Here is a 23377-nt window from a genome sequence, read left to right as displayed (position 1 = left end):
GTGTTAGCCACTGGTGGAAGAGAGATTGGCTAACTCCAGGGCAGGAGTTACCTGGTGTGGGTTAGGGGTAGGGATATCGCATTTAATTTAATCAATTGTGGTGCTCTCTTCACAGCAGGAAGTCTAAGGAGGAACACTCTTCCTTCCACTTCCCTTACTTCTCGTCAAATGTGCGTTACAGGAGTCAGAGTAAGAAGTCCTCCAGCTCGCCACTATTTTGAAATGATGGCTTGCAGTGCAGACACGCTCTTTGTTATTCTGAAATAACGCTGCTGTGTAGACATAGCCTAATCAACTAGTGGATGGATTTTCATCGATTAGTCAATAAGCGGGGTTAGCTTCAGGCCCGGGAGCTAACCCCGCTGTGGCTCTGCCTTTTAAATGTATTAAGGGCCTATCGGCTCTTAATACATTTAAAAGGCTGGTGCTCAGCAGGGGGGACTCGGTGTGAGCTGGGAATCACCTGCCCCAGCTTGCGCCGGGCCCCCCTGCTGCCCGCCTCTGCACTTCTAATACATTTAAAAATCAGGAGCCAGCAGAGGCAGCAAGGGGGGGAAGTGACTAGTCGAGGAGCTAGTCAACTATCCGATAAGCTTTTGCTTACATCCCTAGTTGGAGGGTCGGGAGGTAGCCTGCTTGCCCAACCTACTCCTACCGCGTAGGGAGAAATTCTACATTTGGCATGGTTGTGTTTTTGGGAGCCCCCATCTTGGTCCTTCTGACTCTGTGGAGAGGGGAGGGGAGGGCTTTGGAGAGACACAGTGGTGTTATACCAGGGGTGGGGAAGGGTTGGGGGCCACTGAGCCACAGAACAATCAGTCCGAGGCTGCACAAAAGTGAGAAGCAAAACAAAAACAAAACTCACACTCCCCTCACACGCCAGAGACAAGGGGGGCCTAGGCTAATAGAGTTTGTGGACCCCCCATACTTTGAGGGGAGGCTAGAAATGAGAAGTCCAGTGTGTGGGAGGGGGCTGTCGGGAAGCAGGTGTGGGGTTTGGGCAGGAGGGAGGCTGCAGGAGTGGGCTGGGCCGGGCCGGAGGTAGGGTGCAGAAGTGGAGCGGAGGTGCAGGGTCTGTGCAGGAGGGGGGCTGCCGGGCTGGAGCTCCAGTTCTCCAATGCTTGTGGGGGGGAGGGGTGCACTGAGCCTTGGGGGCCAGATCCAGGCAAGCTGGGAGCTGCATCCGGACCCCGGGGCCTTAGGTTCCCCACCCCTGAGCTATACTGATGTGTATGGCGCAGAGGCCAAACTGCCTGTCCTTCCTGCACCGTGCGCGGAGGATGTGACAGGTGAATCCCGTAACGTCCTTCTGTGCACGTGCTGCTGTTCGCTGTCTGGGCAGGGACCTGTGACGTGCCTATGGAGCCTGCCCTGTCTCTCTTGCTCTGCTTTGGACAGCTGGGGGGGCTTTGAGGTGGGGGGAGACAGAGCTCGTTGATTGGCTCTGCTGCCTGCCAGGGAGACAGGGAATCCGCCCCGACCCTTCCCCGCCTGCAGCCCCTCAGGAGGGGTTTTGCTGTCGCACAGGTTGGCTCAGTGAGCCATGTCCGCGGTCCGGAACGGGATTTCCCTCTGGCTAATGCAGCCCAGAGCTGTGCTTGTCTCCCTCCCCTGGACCCTGCTGCCCTCTGCATCTCTGGGAGCAGCAGGTAACACACACCTCTCGCTGGCTAATGGTTTGAGCCACTCTTCCTGGGCGAGGGAGGTGGGGCTGCTTGGCAGGCACCAGCGTGAAGCATCTGTGCGGCAGGTAGCTCCGACAGAAATCCTTGCCGAGCACAGGCACCCGATCCCGCTCCGGCTCCCGGAGAGCAGACAGGCAGGGTGAGTGGGTGCGGTGAGCTGTCCTTCCCCTGCCCTGCCCTGGGGGGAAGCCCCCTTTCTTGGGTGGTTGGGCCTGGCACTTCCTCGCTCACATCTTCCTTGGAGGGGCGGCGGGGACCAAGACTTCCAGCACCTCCGGGCGTTATTCCAGGGCGGCTGGTAAGACCCTGTGGGGAGCAGGAACCAAAGCTAGCGCAATCCAGCCAGGCTCGCCCACTGGGGCTCATCCCAGAGTACCAGCGGCTGGGAGGCACGGAGCTCTGGGTGCTTTGTCTCAGGTATCAGGAAAGTGGCCCCAGCGTGAGCCCAAAGCCGATTTCTAGCCTGTTCTTTTCCAGCAGGGAGCTCCGCAGTGGCCCAGGTGTGCTGCCCTCGTGCAAGAGCTGTGTGTTGTGTCGAAGGCTGGGGACAGGCTAGGAAGGGGAGACCTCCCCCGTATTGGCTTCCCTCTCCTAGTGGACAAGCGGCTGTAGTCAGGGCTAGCTGGACCAGATCTCTCTGGCTTCCTTGACAGCTCAAAAGGGATGGTGGGCCAGGCCCTCAAAATCAAGCGCTGCTTTGTATTCTTTTTATTTCTGTCTGGGCTTTGGGCCTGTAGGATTCACCTTCTTTCACAGGCAGGAGGGCTAGCAAATGTAGTGTTAATGCAAGCGGAGATCCCCACGTAGTCACTGGACTCCAGGACCTGGGGGTTTCTGAGAAACGCCCAATGCAGCCAAACTCCTGAGAAAATCGTAATTGTGGGTAACTGGCCTGCCCTTGTTCCCTAGAAGGTGGGGCTGACCTCTTCCTGCTGGGAGCAGGGGCAGGGTGGAGGCATCCAGGGAGACTTGTTAAAAACAGAAGCGGGCACCAGTCGGTGTGGGGAAACTGTCCCCTTCCCATAGGACCAGGCTGCAGGGCGCACTCCTCAGAGCGAGCTGGCAGCAGGAGGGGACCTGAGGGGAAGGCATGAGGCCTCTGGACCTGTTCAAAGGCTCCCAGGCCCAGCTCCTCAGAAGGTGCCGAGTGACAGACACTGTCAGATCCTGCAGCAGGCCTGGCTAGGCTCTTGGAGCCAGTGCGCCAGGTCGCTGGCAGGGACCTGGTATCCCTGCATCGCCGGGCCTGACCTACGGTCACTTTATCTGGTATCTGGCTGTGTCACGGGGGATCCGGCCAGCAGGGCTGGCTTTGTCTTGGGACACTGAGGACGGTGCGAACTGCACAAAGGGAAAAGGCCCTTTTGTGTGTAAACCACGTGTCCGGCCGGGGTTGTGCTCCGATTTCTGCGCTGGGTCCCCTCTCTGAGCACCCTGCATCTGGAGCCCCGTTAAAACCATTGCCATGGAAATACCTGGCTTTGGGACGCGGGGGAGGGGCTATTTATGCCGGGCGCTGAGAAGGGGAACGCAGAGGCACTGTGGCCAGTTCCCGGGGGAGGGGGGTCGGTCCACGGAGCTCCCCTTCGGGCAGCTCCCTGCACTCCAAAGCGCTTCCCTCTCCCATCAGTGGAGGCGGCTTTAGCGGCCAACGATCAGGCACCAGAACTAACAGCCCCGTGTGCTGCTCTGCTAAGCCCCAGGGGCCGTGACTGGGTGCGCTTGGAAATGGGTATTTTTCTTGCTAGTGTTTTCCTTTGTCCAGGTGAAAATCCCTCTGTGCAGGGGGCTGGCAAAAGGCCTGTGGGCTTCCGACGTCCCTCCTGAGCCTTCCGCACGGGGTGAGAGGGAACGTCAGGCAGCGAGCGGGAGCTAAACCTGCTGCGCCCAGTTCCCTTAGTATCTGGGGGGGGGGGTGCTCTCAGGGGACAACCAAATGGGAAGGGCCAATGGGCTATGTTGCTGGCACTGTCCGTCTAACACAGCCCCTTCCTCCAGCATGGTGGCTCAGCAGCAGTTTTAACTGATGGCTGGGTGAGAAGTAACCTGGCGGCCGAGCAGCATAGAGCCTCTGGCTGATGTTTTATTAGTGTCCTAAAGCTGGGATGCCAGGGTCAGTCACAGGCGTTTTAAACCTCGTTTGCAGAGGGGTGACAGATGACGCTGTTCTGTTAGAGACGAGCGCTCGCGGGGGGGTGCTCAGAGCCTGTTACCCGCATGCCCGTCTGCTCTGTGCTGCACGAGAGCTTCCCTCACCCCATCCACCAGGACAGCGGCTTGGGCAGGAGGAGAAAGGGGAACAGGAAAGCTATTCGGGACAAGGGCAGAGCTAGGCTGCTGATTCTGCTGGTCCATAGGAGTGAAGGGACCCCAGACGCAAGTCCAGCGTGTTCTGTAACTCGACAGATGCTGTAACACAGGGCGAGATCTGTCCTGGCCTGTCAGTGGAACTTCTCCTGGGAGCCCGGACTTGTTAGTCCCATGTCCTGGCCAACTGCAGGAGGGGTAATTACATTCTGTTCGCTCAGCTCCCCTCTCCTGCAGTTTGACATGGATGAGGGAGGGACTTGTCCAGGGCTGCCTCTAATTTTTCATGCCCATGTGCGGAATGACTTTTGTTACGTGCACCCTGTGCTCACCGTTCACAGGTGTCTGCCCTAGAAAGGCTCAGCACCTGAGTCAAGGGTGCAGGAGCAGAACTAAAGTCTCACCCCCCTTCCTTTCCTGCATGGGAACCCTTAGCATGGTGGTTACAGGCTCCCTCCTTCCTGGCCCCGCTGTTCACATCTTTATTGTGAATAGAAGAAGCTAATTGCTGGCTGGCGCCAGTCAGTGCCGTAACCCATTGCCGCTCACCGGATCTGTTTGCCGCGCTGAGAATTACCCGCGGGACTCGGGCAAACACAGCGTCGCTATATCAACCGCGTGCATGGGGGCTCCCCTGTGTGTTTACCGAGACCCGAGACCCTGGATGATGCTGCTGGCTGGTTGCTATGGCGGCCTTGGCGAGCCTCCGGGGAAATGAAAGGATGGTTGTGCCAGGTTTGAGGTTAGATGCCAACTCTTGGCCTCCTCCCCAGGGCTGCGTTTGCGAGACCCTCGCATTGCACAGCCGAACGATTTCTGCTATTAACACGTTGACTGTACCCCGGCCGTCTGGAGCCACACTGTACACTAGGCAGCTCCCCCAGCAGCAATGTTAGGGAGGGCAAGGGTTAGCATAAGGAGACCCCAGGGTCCAGCGAGGCCCAACCCCCACAGTTCCCCCCACAAAGCAGAGCATGGCTCGGTAATGAAAGGACAGCGTCCAGGACACCCTACTGCTGGCGTTGCAGAGGGTGGAAGTGGGGAGGGCTTGGTTATTATGAGAGGCCCAACTGGCCACACACCAGTGAGCCTCAGCGCCTGCCCCAGAGCAGCACCCAGGGGTGTCAAACGCTGGAGGCAATATCAGTGTCCTTAGCACCACCCCAAAGGGAGCCCACGACCCAGACCGGAGCGGGTTTGCTTTCCCTGCGTGCCCCCGGCAGGGACCCCCAGCCCCGTCAGCCAAGGGAAGTGGAGAGGAGGTGGTGGCTGCCGGTGAGGGGGGCCTGGCCTGGCAGGAAGCGGCTTGCAGGCCCCACACAGGACGGTCCTGCTGGCCTGGAGGCAGCCACAGCAGCTCAGGGGGCAAGTGGTTCTCCTTGAGGCGAGCCAGCAGGAGCTCCCCTGGCCCAGGCAGCGCTCTGCAGATATCGCCATGGCGCCGGAAGCCCAGGCCCTGAGGGAAGGTTCTCTGACCGTCCGCCCCAGCGGCCTGTTTCTGCACTCGTTGCCTTGACTGGAAGGGCCCCAGGTGCAGTGTGGCGGCAGGGCTGTGGCAGGAGCGTCTCTGGCTGTTCTGCCCCTCGGCTCAAAAACCAGCGAGGGTGAGGCACGGGAGCAGCACCCACAGGCGCAGGGCCCAGCTCTGGGCTCCAGTAGGGGCTAGCATCTCGAGCCCACTGGGGAAGCTGTGGCAGGCAGTTCCCTGCTGCACCAGCGCAGGTAGAGAGAGAGACTGGGTGCAGAGGAGGAAGGGGACTTGAGCTGAGCGCTGTCCTTGCTCTGACTGGGTGTCCCTGCGAGCACCATTGTGAGACCACAGCCTCCGGCAGAAGAGAGACCTGCCTCTCCGGAGCGGTGGGGGGAACTCGTCTCCCACCGGAGGGCTGAGTGGGAAACCGGAGGGGAAGCCCTACTCCTGTCTGGCAAAATGGAAGGCCAGGACTTGTGGCCTGAGCTGTGCCAGAATCGCCCCGAGCTGCGGGAGCCCTGGGGTTTGAGGCACTGGTTGCAGCGCACCTGGGCAAATAGCTGGAGCGGAGTGCCGGGTGGGGAAAGCTGTCTGAGGCTGCCTGGGTCTCCGGCTGAGTCCTGTTTGCTGCCAGCCCCTAGCTGAGCCTTTCTTGTGCAGACCCTTGTGAACAGTGAGCACAGGGCTCCGCCATTCGAGGAGTGTGAACTTTGAGGCCTGAGCGACACTCAGTAGTGAGGCCAACCTAGTGACCACACTCAGAGGTGTGCAAATCACACGCCTGAGGTTTCAGCCATGCAGCCAGCACCCCTGAGAGTGCTAGCCATGCAGGCCAACCTCCCTGTGTAGACGCAACTTCCCGATGTGGAAAGATCGTAGGACTGGAAGCAACCTCTAGAGGTAAAATCCAGTCCCCTTCACACGTGGCAGGACCAAGACCATCTAAACCAGTGATGGGCAACCTATGCTAGCGAGTGGGTTGCATGAGTGGCCCGCCTTCATCTCAGTGGGCTGTAAGATTGTTGTAACCAAGGCGGTCTCCCGGGACAGGGCCGTTTTGCTACCTGCTCTTGTGTACCTAGAATGTGCAGGACTGTGCTGAGTGAACCATGGCAGCGCTTTGATTAGACGCAGGGGGAGCGCACGGCTCTCCCAGTCAACGTTGTATGCAATCAGCACCCACCTTGCTTCACGTGCCCTGGCTTTACGTGCGTCTCACTTTAGTAATATTGGTATGAAAAAGACGACATGGACTGGAACCTGACAACCGGTGCATGAGCAACAGTAACAAAATGTCTCACAGGTCACACATAGAGCCCTGAGGGGCTGCTTTCAGCCCCCGGGCTACAGGTTCCCCTCCCGACTAGACTGTCCCTGGCAGGTGTTTGTGTAACCTGCTCTTAAAAATCTCCAGGGTTTGGAGATTCCACAACCTCCCCAGGCAATTTATTCTGGTGCTTAACCATCCTGACAAGACGTTTTTTCCTAGGGTGTGTCTAAAATACACGGCACCGTCGACGGAGCCATGTAGATTAGGCAGGATGGCAAAGGGAAATGAAACAGCGATTTAAATAATCGCCGCTTCATTTAAATCAAAATGGCCGCTGCGCTGTGCCAATCAGCTGATTGTCGGCACAGCGCGGCAGTCTAGACGGGGATCTGCTGATCCCAGAACGCTTCATCGGCAGATCCCCGTCTAGACTGCCGCGCCGTGCCGACAATCGGCCACTTTGATTTAAATGAAGTGGTGACTATTTAAATCACCACTTCATTTCCCTTTTTCGAGTAAACTAATCTACATGGCTCTGTCGATGGAGCCATGTAGTTTAGATGTACCCCTAATGTCCAACCTAAATCTCCCTTGCTGCAGTTTGAGCCTATTGCTTCCTGTCCTATCCTGAGAGTTTGAGAATAATTTTTCTCCCTTTCTTGTAACAACCTTTTTGGCCTTTGAAAGCTGCAACCGAGTCCCCTCTCAGACTTCTCTTTTCCAGATGAAACAACCCCAATTCTTTCAGTCTTTAAGGATGTGACTGTCGCCCTTGCCTCCATCACTTGGCAGGGTGGATTAGAGCAGCAGAAACACACCAGTCTGCTGCTGTATGAGGCATCGGAGCTACTGTGGCATGGCTACGGTGCCCAGGAAGAGCAGAGTAGCCAGAGCTGTAGACATGGCCTGGGTTGACCGTGGTTAGTGCTGCAAGTCATGCGGCTCAGGTTTTTGTTTCCTGGGGTGACTCCCAACTAGGCAACACTCTGAGCTGTGATCCTGGGGCGCCCTCCTGCGGGTGGGTTTTATTTTTCTCGGAGAGATCCTCCAGGGCCAGAACTCCGCCCTCTCTGGTTGCTGCTAGAGCCCCATCCAATAGCCGGTCTGACCAGCCTGCAGTCCCAGAACTGGGCCCAGCAGCCCCTCCCTGGATTTCTTTTTCACAGAGCGTGTAGTCAACCTGTGGAACTCCTTGCCAGAGGAGGCTGTGAAGGCTAGGACTATAATAGAGTTTATAATAGAGAAACTAGATAATTTCATGGAGGTTAGGTCCATAAAAGGCTATTAGCCAGGGGATAAAATGGTGTCCTTGGCCTCTGTTTGTCAGAGGCTGGAGAGGGATGGCAGGAAACAAATCGCTTGATCATTGTCTTCGGTCCGCCCTCTCTGGGGCACCTGGTGCTGGCCACTGTCGGCAGACAGGATACTGGGCTAGAAGGACCTTTGGTCTGACCCAGTACGACCGTTCTTATGTTCTTATGTATTTAAATCAAGGACTCTGCCCCCAGTTGCGATCAGGGCAGAGCTGGTCCTTCTCAAGCTACCTGCTGAGCTGCGCTGCAGGAGCAGTTCCATGCTGGCTCCGAGGGATAGTGGGGCTGGCTGGGCACTTCCATTCGGAACCCGTCCGAGCACAGGTGGGAAAGTGCCGCAGGGTGGTCCAGCCAGCTTGCTCTCTGGGTCCCAGGTGGAGGCACTGACCCTGCTTCCAGCTGGGAATACCTGGGTGGAGCCACCGCACTGCATAAGCCCCAGGCTCCAGGGGCCGTTCAGGGCAGCAGGCTGGAGAGTGAAGCAGGGGCAGGTCTGGCGGGAGCAGGCGGCTCTTTCTGAACAAGATCAAACGCTGCCCGTGTGGCCGGGTGCTCTTTGCGGCGGTAGCCTGCTGTAAACTTCTCGCTGCAGATGTGGTGGTCTCAGTGCGGCGCTGCTGGAGAGGGTGGGAGGGCTTTGGCGGCGGGGCCAGGCCAGACTGGGAGGTAGTCCAGGACGGTGCGTTAGCCAGCGGGTCGGTGAAGTGACACAGTGAAATGCCTCCCTGTGCTGACACTGGCACGTGGTTTGGTTCAGCGGGGACCAGGTAAGGAGGCTGCTCACCCAGAACGAGGCCTCTGAGAGGTGTCACTGAGCTGTCAGATAGGCTGGCTTAGTGGCAAGGACTAGGAGTGTAACCTCGAAGGACAGCTTGGGCTCTCCCGCCCGATGCTCTGGCGAATGGTGACCACAACACACGCAGGGGCAGCCGCTGCTGGACTGTGGAGGAAGGAGGCCCATGAGCAGAGCTGGCCGCAGACAACCGAGAGGTCCAACCTGCATGTCGGTGACCCAAATTCCTTGGGGTATGTCTACACTACCACCCTAGTTCGAACTAGGGTGGTTAATGTAGGCAACCGAAGTTGCAAATGAAGCCTGGGATTTGAATTTCCCAGGCTTCATTTGCATCTTGCCGGGCGCCGCCATTTTTAAATGCCCGCTAGTTCAGACTCCGTGCCCACGGCTACACGCGGCACGGACTAGGTAGTTCGGATTAGGCTTCCTATTCCGAACTACCGGTACACCTCGATCCGCATGTAGCCGCGGGCACGGAGTCCGAACTAGTGGGGATTTAAAAATGGCGGCACCTGGCAAGCTGCAAATGAATCCCGGGAAATTCAAATCCCAGGCTTCATTTGCAACTTCGGTTGCCTACATTAACCACCCTAGTTCGAACTAGGGGGCTAGTGTAGACATACCCTTGGCGTCCTAAGCGCAGGCCGGCCTCGGAGAGCTTCTGAAATGTAACGAGGTCCTAAAGTTGCACTGACCGGCCCTCTCAGGAAAGTATAACCCTGCATCCCGCTGGCCCTGGAGCCTTGCGGCTTGCAGGGAGCTGTGGGGTGGGTAGGGGCAGTTTGTATCGTGAATGCAGCTGGGTTCACAGCCGGGTCTCACAGCAGTGAGACTGGCTCTTACTCTGCCTCTCCCCGCAGGGTTCTGTTGGTGTGAGCGCCTCCCTGGCTGAAGATGGCAGGCTGGGAACGCCGGGTCGCCCCAGGCCGAGGTGAGTGGCGGGTCAGCGGCAATCGCTGTAAGAAGCAAACCAGCTAAACGACAGAGCGTTCCTCTGTCCCCCCCTCAGACGTCTGCCTTCAGGCTGCTTTGGCCACTTGGGAGCTGGGTGCTGGAGCTACTAAGCAACTAAACCCAGTCTCACCGCGGGACGTGTGCCACGCAGCCCCCGTGGGAGGAATAAGGCAGCACAGAAGCCAAGTTGCCTGAGCCGGCGGCTTTCAAACGTCTCTTCTCGTGACCCAGTTGAAGGAAATTGTTGATTCGTGACAACAACATAATGTGACTGGAGTGTGGGCTCCGGGGGGGGGCTGAGGGTGAGATCTTTGGGGTGTAGGAGGGGGCTCCGGCTTGGGAGACAGTCAGGGCTGGGCTTACCTTGAGCAGCTCCCAGCCAGTGATGCAGCAGAAGGTGTGGGGGGGGGGGGGAAGGTCAAGGCAGCTTCCTGCTTCTCCTGGCACTGCAGACCAGGCTGCACCCCAGAAGCAGCCGGCAGCAGGTTCCCAGCCAATGGGCGTGCAGAGCTAGTGCTCAGGGCAGGGGCAGTGCACGGAGCCTTGTGCACTCCCCCCTGCTAGGAGCTGGGCCTGCTGCCGGCCGCTTCTGGGGCGCAGTGCGGTCTGCGGTGCCAGGACAGGCAGGGAGCTGCCTTAGCCTCCCTCCTCCCCCCACTACTCACCTGATCCCCCTGCAGCAACGAGACCCAGCGGCCGACATTCCACCTGAGTTTGAAAGCCCCTGGTTTAAGCGACACCCTCGGCCTGCTGCTCCTGCGCCTGGTTACTGCGTGTCTCCCCCTCCCCCCCACAGCCCCCATGCGCGTTCTCCAGTGTGACAGGGTGGCCGTGCTGGCGTGAGCCCCATTGATATGCTGTGGAGGCAGCAGCTGGTAGTGGGGTTGCGAGTGGCAGGGATCTCGGAGACCGAGAGCAACTCCCCCCCATGCTGAGAGATTGGCTCTGCTACCAGTGCAACCTCGCCTCGCTGGACCAGACAGCCCAATGCTTGCCCTGGTAGCAGCGCCGCGAGGGTTGCTCTGCCGTGCTGGCACCTCCGCTCTCCAGGCTGCGGGGAGTTGCTTCCTCTGGTCTCCCAGTGGGCCCATAAATAACACCCTCCCCTGGGCATAGCTGTCACCGTCTGAGATAACGCCGGCATTGTGTGGCCTGAGGAATGGCAGGGTATTCGCTCCCCTTGCCGCCGCTGGCTTGCCCTGGGCAGCAGCGCAGCCACCGCGCACATTGCGCTGCTTCTGGGAATTGCAGGCCCAGGGCTGCATCAGTTACCAGAAGCAGCTGCTGCCGCCTTGGTGACATTTCCTCTAAATTGCGTGATGCTGACAGCTCACCCCATCCCTGGAGCAGGTGAATACAGCGCAGCTGTTCTGTGTCCGCCACACGCTTCCTCTGCCCTCCACGGGGCCCCCAGCGGGGACTGGGGCGATCCTGGAGGTGTCGGTCCCGGTTTCGGGGGGCCGGCCACAGCGATTGCTCAGTCGTTAGGGAGCAGAACCAGGGAACTGTCCCGGGACAGTGGGTTCGAATAGGGTTGCGCCAGAGGAGGGCCCGTGGGGTTTGGCAGACCGTGAGCTCTCTGGCTAAAGCGGCTGTCTCCAGAGCATGGTCAGGCTCCCGCTGCAATCCCTGCTCACACGCTCTCACCCCTCCCATGCACAGGGCTGGGCAAACTCCTCTCGGGAGGAGGGAGGTGACCACTGCACCTCCAGACCCCCCTCCCTTCCGCCAGGATTTTAAGGTGGGGGACTCAGAATGTCTGGGAGCCCCAGAGGGAGACCTGGGGCATGTGCCTGGCAGCATGTTCCCCGCTCAGCCGTCTCCTCCCTTTGTTCCAGGCTGCCTCCTGCTCTGCATTTGGACTCTGCAGTTTAGCGTGTGGAACTCTCTTGCAGAAGGTGAGGGGCAGGGAGGCCGCTGGGGGAAACGCTCAGTTCCTGTTGGGCAAACTGCTTCAGGGGCAGCAGGCCCATCCCGGCCTTGTCAGAGATGTGTGGGGAAGGGAGGGGGGAGGGGGAGAGGGAAATAAAATCGGCGTGTCCCTCGGGTTTCTGACGTCTGCTCCTAGCTCATTTCTCCTGGCAGCTGCTACAGCTCTAGGAACCCTGATTTACCTGCAAGTGTCCCCCCCCCCAGCTGCCACCCTCATCCTGTCAAGTGCAGACTTAATTCTAGGCAAGGCTTCTCTTTAGGCAAAGTGTCACTGCAGAGCGGCTCATGGGCCCGGGCTCTGCCTTCAGCAGAGGTGAGGGAGGGGCTATCAAATCAGCCATGGGCAATCATTTTTGAAGGGGGGGGGCACTTTGAGAATTTCGGAAGTGGTCCCGGGCTGCCCGGGAAGGGGTGTGGCTTCGAGAGGCAGGGGCAGGGCCAGGAGACTTTGAGTGCTCCCCGCCCACAGACCCTGATTGGCCTGGGAGTGGGGGAGCGCGTGAAGTCTTTGCCCCCTGCCCTGCCAGGGACGCCCCGTGCCTAGAGAGAACTGCCGGCTGTTTTGAACAGCTGGCGGTTCCCGCAGGTGCCGCATGCCCCTGGCGGTGTGAGGAGACTTCCCGTTTCCTCCGCCCCCAGGCCAATCAGGGGGGAGGGAGGGAGGGAGAGAAGGAAGAAAAAGCGCAGCAGCATCAGGAGGGGCAAAGGGAGGCTTTCCCCTTAGTTCAGGAGGCACTTCGCCTCCCCTCCCAGCACCGCGCCTCCCAGCCACTGGGAAGGGCCTGTGGGCAAGGGAGTGAACATAGTCTCTGGCTCCCCCGCCCTGCCAGGGGCTCACGGTTCTCTCTGGTGCCGTGCACCCTTGGTCGGGGGAGGAGACTTCACATGCTCCCCTGTTCCCAGGTCTCAACTGGCCTGGGGGCGGGGGAGCGGCAGGGCAGCCATAGGCTGGATCAACCCGCTTGGTGGGCCGGATCCGGCCCGCGGAGGCCCCTTTGCCCACCCCCGGTCCCCACCTTGTCTCTGCCGTCCCAGACGCTCCCATTGAGCGTATTCTCTGAAAGGGTCTTTGCTGCCTTTCCGACCCTTCCCCACCCACCTTCCGCATAGGATTTCCCTGCCAGGCTCTGGACAGCCCATCAGGTAGCAGGCTGTGCAAAGGGAAGGCTGCAGCCTCTCTGGATCCTTGAGCTCGCTCTCAGCTTGTGACAAGAGACGTTTCCATTCTGGTGACGCGTCACTTGGACACCTTGTATCTTCCAGACACGAGTGCGACTCCTACTACTACTGTGCCCGCTGTGAGCGTCAGCCTGTCTTCTACAGCAGCTGTCCAGGCTACCAACATGTCTACGAACACAACAGCGGTAAGGAAACGCGTGCAGCCTGAGTAGCATTTCTGCCAGGAGCCTGGAGGGGCGGGAGGGATGCAGATGAGGAGCAGAGAGAAAAGCAAAGTTCCTTTGTGGCCCTGCTGGCAAGGCAGCAGCTCCGCTTGGGCTCCCCTAGCTGACAATGAAGCCCCCCCCCCCCCCCAAGCTGGGTTTCCTAGTGCTGCAAGAATTCACAGATTCCATCCCTCCCCCCTGCCCATGATGCGGAGCAGACCCTCCCAGAGGCAGAGTGAGCAATCGGCAAGGCAGTGGTGAAGGGCAGCCGAGGGAGGCTCTGCTGGGTGCCTTGGCAACGTGCGGCCGGCGTGGGCAGGGGGCAGGTGCCCTCCGAGTGCGTGTTCCAGTCTGCGCTCTTTCTGCAGCTCACCTGCCACAGCTTCCAGTGCTCCGGAGAGCGATGCTACCAGAAGGAAATGTACACCAATCAAACTGCGTCCTGCTCCAACGCGTCTTACTGCAAGGTAGGGGAGTTCTCCTCCTGGCCGTGGGCACCGCGCCAGTCGCCTCTGCTGCTCCCTACAAGAGTGACTGGCTCACCCTGACACCCTGGGCATCGCACTCCTCCACGCTCTGCCACGCTGGAGGGAGTATCCTGTCCCGTCAGGGGCAGACGCTGGGAGAGAGCCCTGCCTGATATAGGCCCTGCCTGTGTGAGGCGGCAGAGAGATCAGGCCTGTGCCAAGGAAGTGGCAGCCTAAACAAACCTGGTGCTACCCCGGCTTCCCCGGGTTGCTGTGGGGAAAGGGGGATGCCGTGCGAATCAGTATTTCCCTCCCTCCTTGGCCAATTGTCTGGTAGCCCCTGGGGCTTATCAAACCTGTGCCCCCCTCCGGTTGTTCTGCCTCTCTCTTTGCACAGTCTGTCACTTGTTCTGGCTCTTACTGGTTTCTGTCACGCTCTCCTGACCTTGGTGTGTGGTTTGTCCCTCTTCCATCCTTTCCTCTTGAACCTCATCTTATTTCCCAGGGCCTGAAATCTGCCCTTCGCTTAGGCTGTGTCTACACTGCACCCCTTTTCCAGAAAAGGGATGCAGATTAGACACTTTGGAATAGCAAAATCCGCGGGGGATTTAAATATCTCCCGCGGTATTTGCATTAACATGGCTGCCGCTTTTTTCCGGTTTGGGGATAAGCCGGAGAAAAGCGCCAGTCTAGACATGATTCTCCGGAAAATAACCCTTTTCCGGAGGATCTTTTATTTCTACTTGAAAGTAGGAATAAGAGATCCTCCGGAAAAGGCGGCAGCCATGTTAATGCAAATACCGCGGGGGATATTTAAATCCCCCGATGATTTGCCTATTCCAAAGTGCTACATTAGCATCCCTTTTCCGGAAGGGATGCCAGTGTAGACACATTAGTGTTTTAGGGATATTGAAACAGTTTACTTTAACCTAGAGTCCACCCTCCAGCCATGTCCCAGCCTTGGGGCCCCACCACTTAGCCCTGGGGTCCCACCATCCAACGCCTCTGGCCTGGCACAGCTGGCCGTTGATGGAATTCACTAGCAGGGGCTGGTTAACCAGCAAGCGTGCCAGTCAGCCTCATGCTTACTGGTTAACCGGTTAGTGCTCATAGGAGCAGCCTGGTGTCTCCCATGGCCTGCCCCCTGCTCTCTGGGATAGAGCTTGCTAGAATCTCCTTGCTGTCAGAGCCATCTGTCTGCTGTACCAGGGCAGGCTTCCTGCTGGGAGTTCCCCTTGGCTCAAGCGTGCCCGCTGCAATCCATGGTGCCGTTTTTCAGACTCTTCTCCATGGCAGGGAGCCCCACCTCACACCACAAGGTCCACAGGGCTGCCACCCCCCCCCTTCCATCTGACCCAGTTGTGTGAGTAGAGCATAGCTGACAGCACGTTGACGACGCCCCTCCGTCTCTTTCCCTCGTTCCTGCAGCTCTATCGCCTCACCCCCACCAACTACACCGCCCAGTGCAGCAGCGCATGTGGCAGCGGCAATGGCACCGAGATGTGCATGACCAACCGCACGTGGAGTATGAACAATTGCACCATGGAGTGCTGCAACTCGTCCCTGTGCCTGCGACTCAACGCCACTGCCTACGGTAACCGGCCTGCCGGGAGCGCTCCGGCCTGCCGGGTGTCCCACGCGGAGCAAGCACCTTCGCTTCACTGCAGCAGATAGAAGGGTCCATTCAGCACAGGGCCGGAGACACGTGGTCTGGGTCTTTCACCTGGGGCCTTGGCTGTATGGCAGCTTTTATCTCCCCACGGAGGAGAGAGTAAGGCTGGGAGCAGGCCTACATGAGCGGACAAGTGGGTGTAGTGGGCACTCTCACCAGCCTCACCTGTACTGTGTAACCACAGCCCCCTGCCGGACCTGCTCTCATGGAAGTCGGAGGCTCTGCGCTGCTACCAACTAAGAGAGCTTCACCTGGAGTGCTCGGTTCTGGGCTTGTGGTGTGGGACCAGAGTTCATCCCCGCTGGGGCTCGGAAGCCCAAGGAAGGGCCATAGAGTAGCTGAATTCCTACATGACAGCACTCTCCGCGAGGAATGTGAATGGTTAACCGCTTAACCCAGTAAGGGTGATGCTTACCGGTTAACCACTTCACCAGGAAGCATCACCCTTACTGGGTGATGCTTACCAGTTAAGGTTAACCGGTGGAGGCTGGAGCAACCCTCTCCCTCCATTTAATCAGTTCACTGGTTAAACATACTGGTTAATTAATTAAACGGGTGTTTACATCCCTAGTCTCCATCCAACTCATTCTTCTGGAGGGAGATCCCAACAGCAGAGGCACAGAAATGACCCTTCCAAAGGGAGCCCTGGATAGCAGTGATGGGTGCCCACCCCTCTTCTGAGTAGAAACCATCTGACTCCTGAGGTTTTAGGGAAGGGGGTTGGATTCCAATTTCCTGACAGCTCTGGTTCAGCCAGAGGGGAGTTCTGTAGGAAGGCCTCTCACAGGATAACTAGCTGAATCATGATCACTAGCAAAGATCAGGCACCTGATTCCTCAGAATACTGTACCTTTATGATGGTGCTTTCTCTGGAAACACCATCCTGCAGTGTCTTGACAGGCAAGTCTGATATCTGCAGGCAGGGTTCCCTGCAAGCTGGGCATTTGTGCGGCCACTCAGGAGAGATTCCAGTGCCACCCAGTTGTTTAGCAAAGCGTTCATAGCTAGGTTTTTTTTGTTTATATGGGTGGTGCACATTCACCCCCACTTTGGTGCGCATAAAAAGTATTCTGCACGTGGATGGAAAAGATTAAAGGGAACATTGCCTGCAGGCTGTTGGAGTCTTGCAGCCCTGATGGAATGGGGAGCGCTGCCTTGGTGGTTCAGCTCATGCACGTGGTTTCTCTCTTAGTGCTTCCTCCTTTAGCTGCATTGTGGTCACCCATTCTCCACCTTGAGAGCCTCGCTTGAACCCTGATTTCCCTCCTTCCAGCCCATGGAATAAACAAATTAGTTCTCTCTTCTTCCATCATCGGGATCGTGCAGACCCACAGCTGGACGTGACCCACCTGTTCAGATTCCCGTTAGGAGTGTGACGGGCTCACTCAGCCACTCCCCACATCAGCCAGTGTGGATTACTACTCGCTTTGTGCCACAGTGAAACTGGTGGCCAGACAGTCCCTAACTAACCTGGAGAACTTGCTGCCAGAGTCCAACTTGCTGTGACTTGCTGTCCAAGCCCAAGAATTTAGCAAGACTGTTTGCAAAGGCCTAGCCCCTTCTCCACAGGGTGTAAACATTCACAGTTCCATTCACTGGGGCAACACTGAGCAGGGCTTGGGGCAGAGAGTAACCCTTATCAGGTGAAGCAGCATCCCTTGTAGGCAGGTTATTTCACAGATGTCCACAGCGGGGGCGTTCCCTGAACTTGTCTCCGAGGTGCTGACAGAGCAGATGCTGAGCTAGATGGACGCCTAGCTTGGCAGTCTCTAGGCACCAGACAAACCTAAGCTTTGGTAGGGAGAGCAGGGGCTGGTGGGAAGTGACAGATGTGGTCCAGGTTCCGGAATGAGGCTGCTGATTACTTGGGCCCCCGTACTGAGATGGACGGATGTCACGCCCCATGTTAAAATGACACCAGTGGTTTCCACCGGGGCATGTCAGTGTCTGGCTGTGTTCTGGATTCTGGCACCAAATCGGAAGGCTGCATGGAAACGCAGAGCAGCGGGAGGGCATAGCTCTGCCTCACCAGCCCCCTTCTGTGTCTCTTTCAGGTGACCTTCCGCCCCCCACCACTACAGCACCCACCACCACCACCCCGAAGCCCCCGCCCCGAAATGTAAGTATTGCCTCCCAGCAGGGTCAGACAGCATAGGTGCACTATCTGTGGGAGTCCAGCAGTGTTGCCGTCAAACTGTTAAACTGTGGAATTCCTCCCCAGAAGTGGCTGCCTTTCAGGACTGGAGGAAATGTTCCCCCCTGCTATGTGCTCTCTGGGTTCAAAGGCCAATATGCAGCCTCTGTGAGAGGGAATAGATTCATGGAGCACCAAGCAAAGAAAGGGTCGGTAACTAGCCCAGCCAAACATGCCTCTTCCAAGGCAGTGGAAGAGCCAAATTCCACATGCTCCAATCCAAGTTCATAGCGTGGCCTATTGGTTGCATAATGAGCCCTATTCACAGTGCTGCGGGGAATGGCGGGCGGTCCGGAGGCCCTCAGAGCACTATCTTGAGATCCTTCTCCGGGGCCAAAGCTCTTAGGGTATGTCTACACTAGCCCCCTAGTTCGAACTAGGGTGGCTAATGTAGGCATTAGAACTTGCAAATGAAGCCCAGGATTTAAATATCCCGGGCTTCATTTGCATGTTCCCGGGCGGGTGCCATTTTTAAATGCCCGTTCTTCGAACTACCTGCCCATGGCTACAAGCGGCATGGACCAGGTTGTTCGAATTAAAGCTCCTAATTCGAACTACAGTTAAACCTCATTGCAGGAGGAATAACGGTAGTTCGAATTAGGAGCTTTAATTCGAACTACCTGGTCCATGCCATGTGTAGCCGCGGGCAGGTAGTTTGAACTATGGGCACTTAAAAATGGCACCCTCCGGGGACCATGCAAATGAAGTCCGGAATATTTAAATCTCGGGCTTCATTTGCAAGTTCGAATGCCTACATTAGCCACCCTAGTTTGAACTAGGGTGGCAGTGTAGACATACCCTTACAGACCAAGTATGGGGATAGGGTGGCATAACACACACACACACACATCAATGGAGTTGCATTCTGTAAGGCACTATCATGCATTGGCCCCTGGGGAGATGGACTAGATGGGTCCACAACAGGACCCTTTCAATCTCCGTCCTCTGATTCCTGGAGGAGATTCCCCTATGATGGCTTATCTCTCCCTGGGACCCTGCAAAGCCCCCTCCATGAGGGTGGAGGGAGAGGGCAGGGCTGGCACTTGCCAGCTAGGGTTCAATGTCAGTGAAGCTTTCTGCAAAGTCTGTGGAGTTGATTTTTCTTGGAACCCTTTGCATGTGGAAGGTCAGTGAATTTTGGAAGAGGTGGCTGCAAGGCCAGCCCCTGAAAGGCCATGTCAGTGAAGATCTGGGCTTGCTGGAGCTACCCGGCCAGTGCCAGTCACTGCCCATGAGCCCTTCGAGGGAAATCTGCTGACCCAGGGACTGCTGGGATGACTCGCTTTCCCTGGGGGCTTATAGCTCCTCATCCAGGTGTCTCATCACCACCAGGCCAGAGGAAAGTGACTTAAACATCAGGCCTTGCTCTGGTAGCTCTGCTCTCTGGAGTGACAGGTGTTCATGGCGCCTTTCCTGGCTGTCTTGTAGGGGAAAATATGCACCGTCTTCTCCTGCCAAGGAGAGGGATGCTTCAAAGACCAGAAGCCTGCTGACCAGTGCATCGTGGGATACGATTTCTGTGAGGTACTGGACTTGTCTGTGAATCCTTTTGCTACCCTGGGGCAGGGCTGCAGGCCGGGTCTCCGCGCCGTCTGCCATGGCTCGGTCAGTGCTGCCCTTTCACCACTCAAGCTGGGCTCTTGACAGCACTTGCAGCATGGAGATGGCTGTGGACCTCGTGCCGCCCTGACAACTCCAAGGGCGTCATCCATAGAGCTGCGAAGGCAGAGTCAGCCACACCGAACTCCCTCGGGACAAAAACCCGGGGCAGGGAGTAGTTGAGTCTCTGGGGTTCTCTCCCTCCTTGGCCTCTTGGCGATTCCAGCCAGGCCCTTAGCTACAGGAGGCTGAATTGGTCCCATTAATCATAGAATCCCAGGGCTGGAAGAGACTTCAAGAGGTCATCAGGTCCAGCCCCCTCCAGCTCCTTGTTCTGCCATCCATCACTACTGTGAACAGCCTCTCTCCATCCTCTTTGGAACCTCCCTTCAGGAAGTTGCAGGCTGCTACCAAATCCCCCCTCACTCTTCTCTTCTGCAGACTAAGCAAGCCCAAATCCCTCAGCCTCTCCTCATAGGTCATGTGCTCCAGCCCCCTAATCATTTTGGTTGCCCTCCGCTGGACCCTCTCCAATGCGTCCACATCCTTTCTATAGAGGGGGGTGCAGAACTGGACGCCATACTCCAGATGTGGCCTCGCCAGAGCCGAATAAAGGGGAATAATCACTTCTCTAGATCTTCTGTCAATGCTCCTCCTAATGCACCCTCGTATGCGTTAACTTCATTAACTTGAAGGCAAGAACCCAGCGGGGCAGGGAGGTGCTAAACCCAAGCCCACTACTGTCTGTCTCCTTCCTCCAGATGAAGAAGACTGACACGGGTTACGTGGCTGGATGTAGCAAAGCCTGCAATTCCTCCAGCCCAGTGTGTTCCGGAACAGCAACTATCCCCTGTTACCAGGAATGCTGTCCAGCTACTCCTACAACTAGCTGCCTGAAACTGGACGGCAACGTGCACTTCAATGGTGCTGGGCAGGCAGCTCTGGCCCCGCTCCTGAAACTCCTGGTCTGTGGTGTAGGGCTTGTGCTGCATTACAGCCTCTGCGCTTTCCTGCAGGGCTAAGCAATGACCCGCAGAGCTCCGTAGACTGACTAGGGGCAGGAAGGATTTAGGGGCATACGCTATATTGGCTAAAGCTGGTTTCTGCACCTCTTACATTCAGCTATGGCTGGCTAGGACACTCCATCTCTTGAATCAACGCCACAGGAAGGGGGAGCGCTGGAGCCTGCTGTGCAGGCATGGCTAGCACCCAAGGAAGCTGGTTATGAAATACAGACCCCAGTGAAAGCAGCTGGCTTACCTGCAAGGGTACGTCTATGCTGCCCCATGTCAGCTGACTCGGGGACCCTGGGCGGGGGGAGGTTCCAGCCCATCTCTACACTGCAATTTGATTGCCCCAAAAAGTGAGGCCCATGAGCCTGAATCAGCTGGCATGGGCCAGCCACATCTCACTGCAGTGTAGAGAGATCCATAGTCCTCATTAATTCCCTAATTTGATACAGGGGAGAGTGGGCAAGCATCAGAGGGGTGGCCGCATTAGTCTGTATCTGCAACAACAATGAAGAGTCCTCCAGCACCTTAAAGACAAAGGGTACGTCTACACTAGCCCCCTAGATCGATCTAGGGATGCTAATGAGGGCGACCGAAATTGCAAATCAAGCCCAGGATTTAAATATCCTGCGCTTGATTTGCATGTTCCCGGCCAGTCGCCATTTTAGAAATTGACTAGCCTGAAGTAACTGCCCGCGTCTACACGCGGCAGTGAAACGGGATTCCCTAACTCCAATTAGCTCATATTCCTCCTGCAATGAGGTTTACCAGCTAATTCGATTTAGGGGCTTTAAATCGGAATCCCATTTCACTGCCGCGTGTAGACGTGGGCAGTTACTTCAGGCTAGTCAATTTCTAAAATGGCGACTGGCTGGGAATATGCAAATCAAGCACGGGATATTTAAATCCCAGGCTTGATTTGCAATTTCGGTCGCCCTCATTAGCCTGCCTCGATTGATCTAGGGGGCTAGTGTAGACGTACCCTAACAGATTTATTGGGGCATAAGCTTTTGTGGGCAGAGACCCACTTTGTCAAAGGCATCGTGCATGCACAAATCTGTTAGTCTTTGAGGTGCCACAGGATTCCACATTGTTTTTTAGGGGAGGGCAGATGGATTCGGGGCTCCCGGCCCTGTCTAGCCATAGGCGTGATGTCATCTGCTCATCAGACTGACTCCTGGCTATGCTGTCTCTGCAGAACAGATTAGCTTAGGCCAGTGGTTCTCAAAGTATGGGCCGCAGCCCACTAGTGGTCCATGAATATCATGCAGGTGGTCTGCAGGTTTGGGGCTCCCCCCCACAGTGGGGAGCCCCCAGTGGTGCTCCAGCCCTGTGCCCCAGCCCATGAGGTTGGAGCGCCAGCACCGGCTTCTCACTGCGGGAGGGAGGGAGGGAAGGCTCGCAGGCCAGATCCAGCTAGCAGGGGGGAAAGGAAGCAGCTCCACATACTGCTGTTCCCTTTACCCCCTGCTGGGAGAGTGAAGGAAACCACTTGTCCCTCATGCCAAGACCCTCCACTCCTACCCTGCTCCTTCACCTTCCCCCAACCAGACCCCACACCACCGTCCCATTCCTGCAACCTCCCCCCAACCAGACCCTCTGCCCCCATCCTGCTCCTGCACCCTCCCCCCAACCAGACCCTCTTCCCCCATCCTGCTCCTGCACCCTCTCCCCAACCAGACCCTCTTTCCCCATCCTGCTCCTGCACCCTCTCCCCAACCAGACCCCACACCACTGTCCCATTCCTGCACCCTACCCCAACCAGACCCTCTGCCCCATCCTGCTCCTGCACCCTCCCCACAACCAGACCCCACACCACCGTCTCACTCCTTTACCCTCTCCCCAACCAGACCCTCTTCCCCCATCCTGCTCCTGCACCCTCCCCGCAACCAGACCCCACACCACTGTCCCATTCCTGCACCCTACCCCAACCAGACCCTCTGCCCCATCCTGCTCCTGCACCCTCCCCACAACCAGACCCCACACCACCGTCTCACCCCCTCTGTCTTCCCCCATCCTGCTCCTGCACCCTCTCCCCAACCAGACCCCACACCACTGTCCCATTCCTGCACCCTCGCCCAACCAGACCCTCTACCCCCGTCCTGTTCCTGCACCCTCCCCCCAACCAGACCCTCTACCCCCGTCCTGCTCCTGCACCCTCCCCCCAACCAGACCCCACACCACCATCTCACTCCTTTACCCTCTCCCCAACCAGACTCTCCACCCCCAGCCTGCTCCTGTACCTATTTTGTTATCATGGGTGCTTGGCTGGTGGTCTGCAGAAAGGTCTGCATTGAGCAGGGGGTGCTATGGGCCAACATGTTTGAGAGCCACAGGCCTCGGCTGGAGTTTCTCAAGATGGGCCGCCAAGGGAAATGAAGGGCAGCCATGGGAGCCACGAGGCTCAGTAGCTATGGAGCCTTTAGATAAACAAAGCGGAGCGGCCAGCTGGCAGCTTTCCCGCTGTGGGCCTGCGGCCCATGTTGAGAAACACTGGCCTAGAAGCTGCTGCAGAGAGGCCCTCAGTGAAGCCCCCTCCCTTCTGAATGCCAGTCACTCAATGCCAGTATCTCTTCCTGACGAGGGCAAACTCCAGGGCTACGTCTACACTGGCATGATTTTCCAGAAATGCTTTTAACGGAAAAGTTTTCCGTTAAAAGCATTTTCGGAAAAGAGCATCTAGATTGGCACGGACGCTTTTCCGCAAAAGCACTTTTTGCGGAAAAGCGTTCGTGCCAATCTAGACGCGCTTTTGCGCAAAAAAGCCCCGATTGCCATTTTCGCGATTGGGGCTTTTTTGCACAACACAAATCTGAGCTGTCTACACTGGCCCTTTTGTGCAAAAGTTTTGCGCAAAAGGGACTTTTGCCTGAATGGGAGCAGCATAGTATTTCGGCAAAAAGCACTGATTTCTTACAGTAGAAAGTCAGTGCTTTTGCAGAAATTCAAGCAGCCAGTGTAGACAGCTGGCAAGTTTTTCCGGAAAAACTGGCCAGTCTAGACACAGCCCAGCCATTATGGGACTCTGTGAATTACTCTGCCACTATCCATGCCTCTTAATTATTCATTGCTTGCATGTAAAGCAGCTGTGTAGCAGGGAGGGTGGCTGAGTGAAATCACAGTCCTCTGCTGCACATGCTCCCCAGCCCTCCCCTGTGTAAATATTGGTAGGAAAACAATTTCAGGGGAGCAGCCCAGTTTCTGAATAGCAGGCAAGATGCCTGTGCTAGCAAAGGGAACGTACTGCTTGAGGTGGCGGGGCAGGGAAGGACTTGGGACCATACACTGGCATAACTACATCTCCCAGGGGCTTGAAACATAC

At 57.2% G+C, this 23377-nt stretch overlaps 1 protein-coding gene across 1 annotated transcript; it reads left to right on the top strand.

Annotated features, from left to right (window-relative positions):
- The first annotated feature begins 1563 nt into the window (after positions 1-1563).
- Positions 1564-20621, top strand: LOC142819918 (uncharacterized). The gene is made up of 9 exons (XM_075908800.2): positions 1564-1824; positions 9703-9773; positions 11635-11694; positions 12992-13092; positions 13482-13580; positions 15009-15174; positions 17307-17371; positions 18875-18970; positions 19807-20621. Exons 2-9 carry the CDS (start codon positions 9737-9739, stop codon positions 20065-20067), a joined length of 885 nt encoding a protein of 294 aa, XP_075764915.2. The 5' UTR covers positions 1564-1824; positions 9703-9736; the 3' UTR covers positions 20068-20621.
- The last annotated feature ends 2756 nt before the right edge of the window (positions 20622-23377 follow it).

This window comes from Pelodiscus sinensis, chromosome 26 (genome assembly GCF_052426305.1).
Source record: "Pelodiscus sinensis isolate ZL-2025 chromosome 26, ASM5242630v1, whole genome shotgun sequence".
Lineage (NCBI taxonomy): Eukaryota > Metazoa > Chordata > Testudines > Trionychidae > Pelodiscus > Pelodiscus sinensis.
This window is presented reverse-complemented; position numbering and strand designations above follow the sequence as displayed.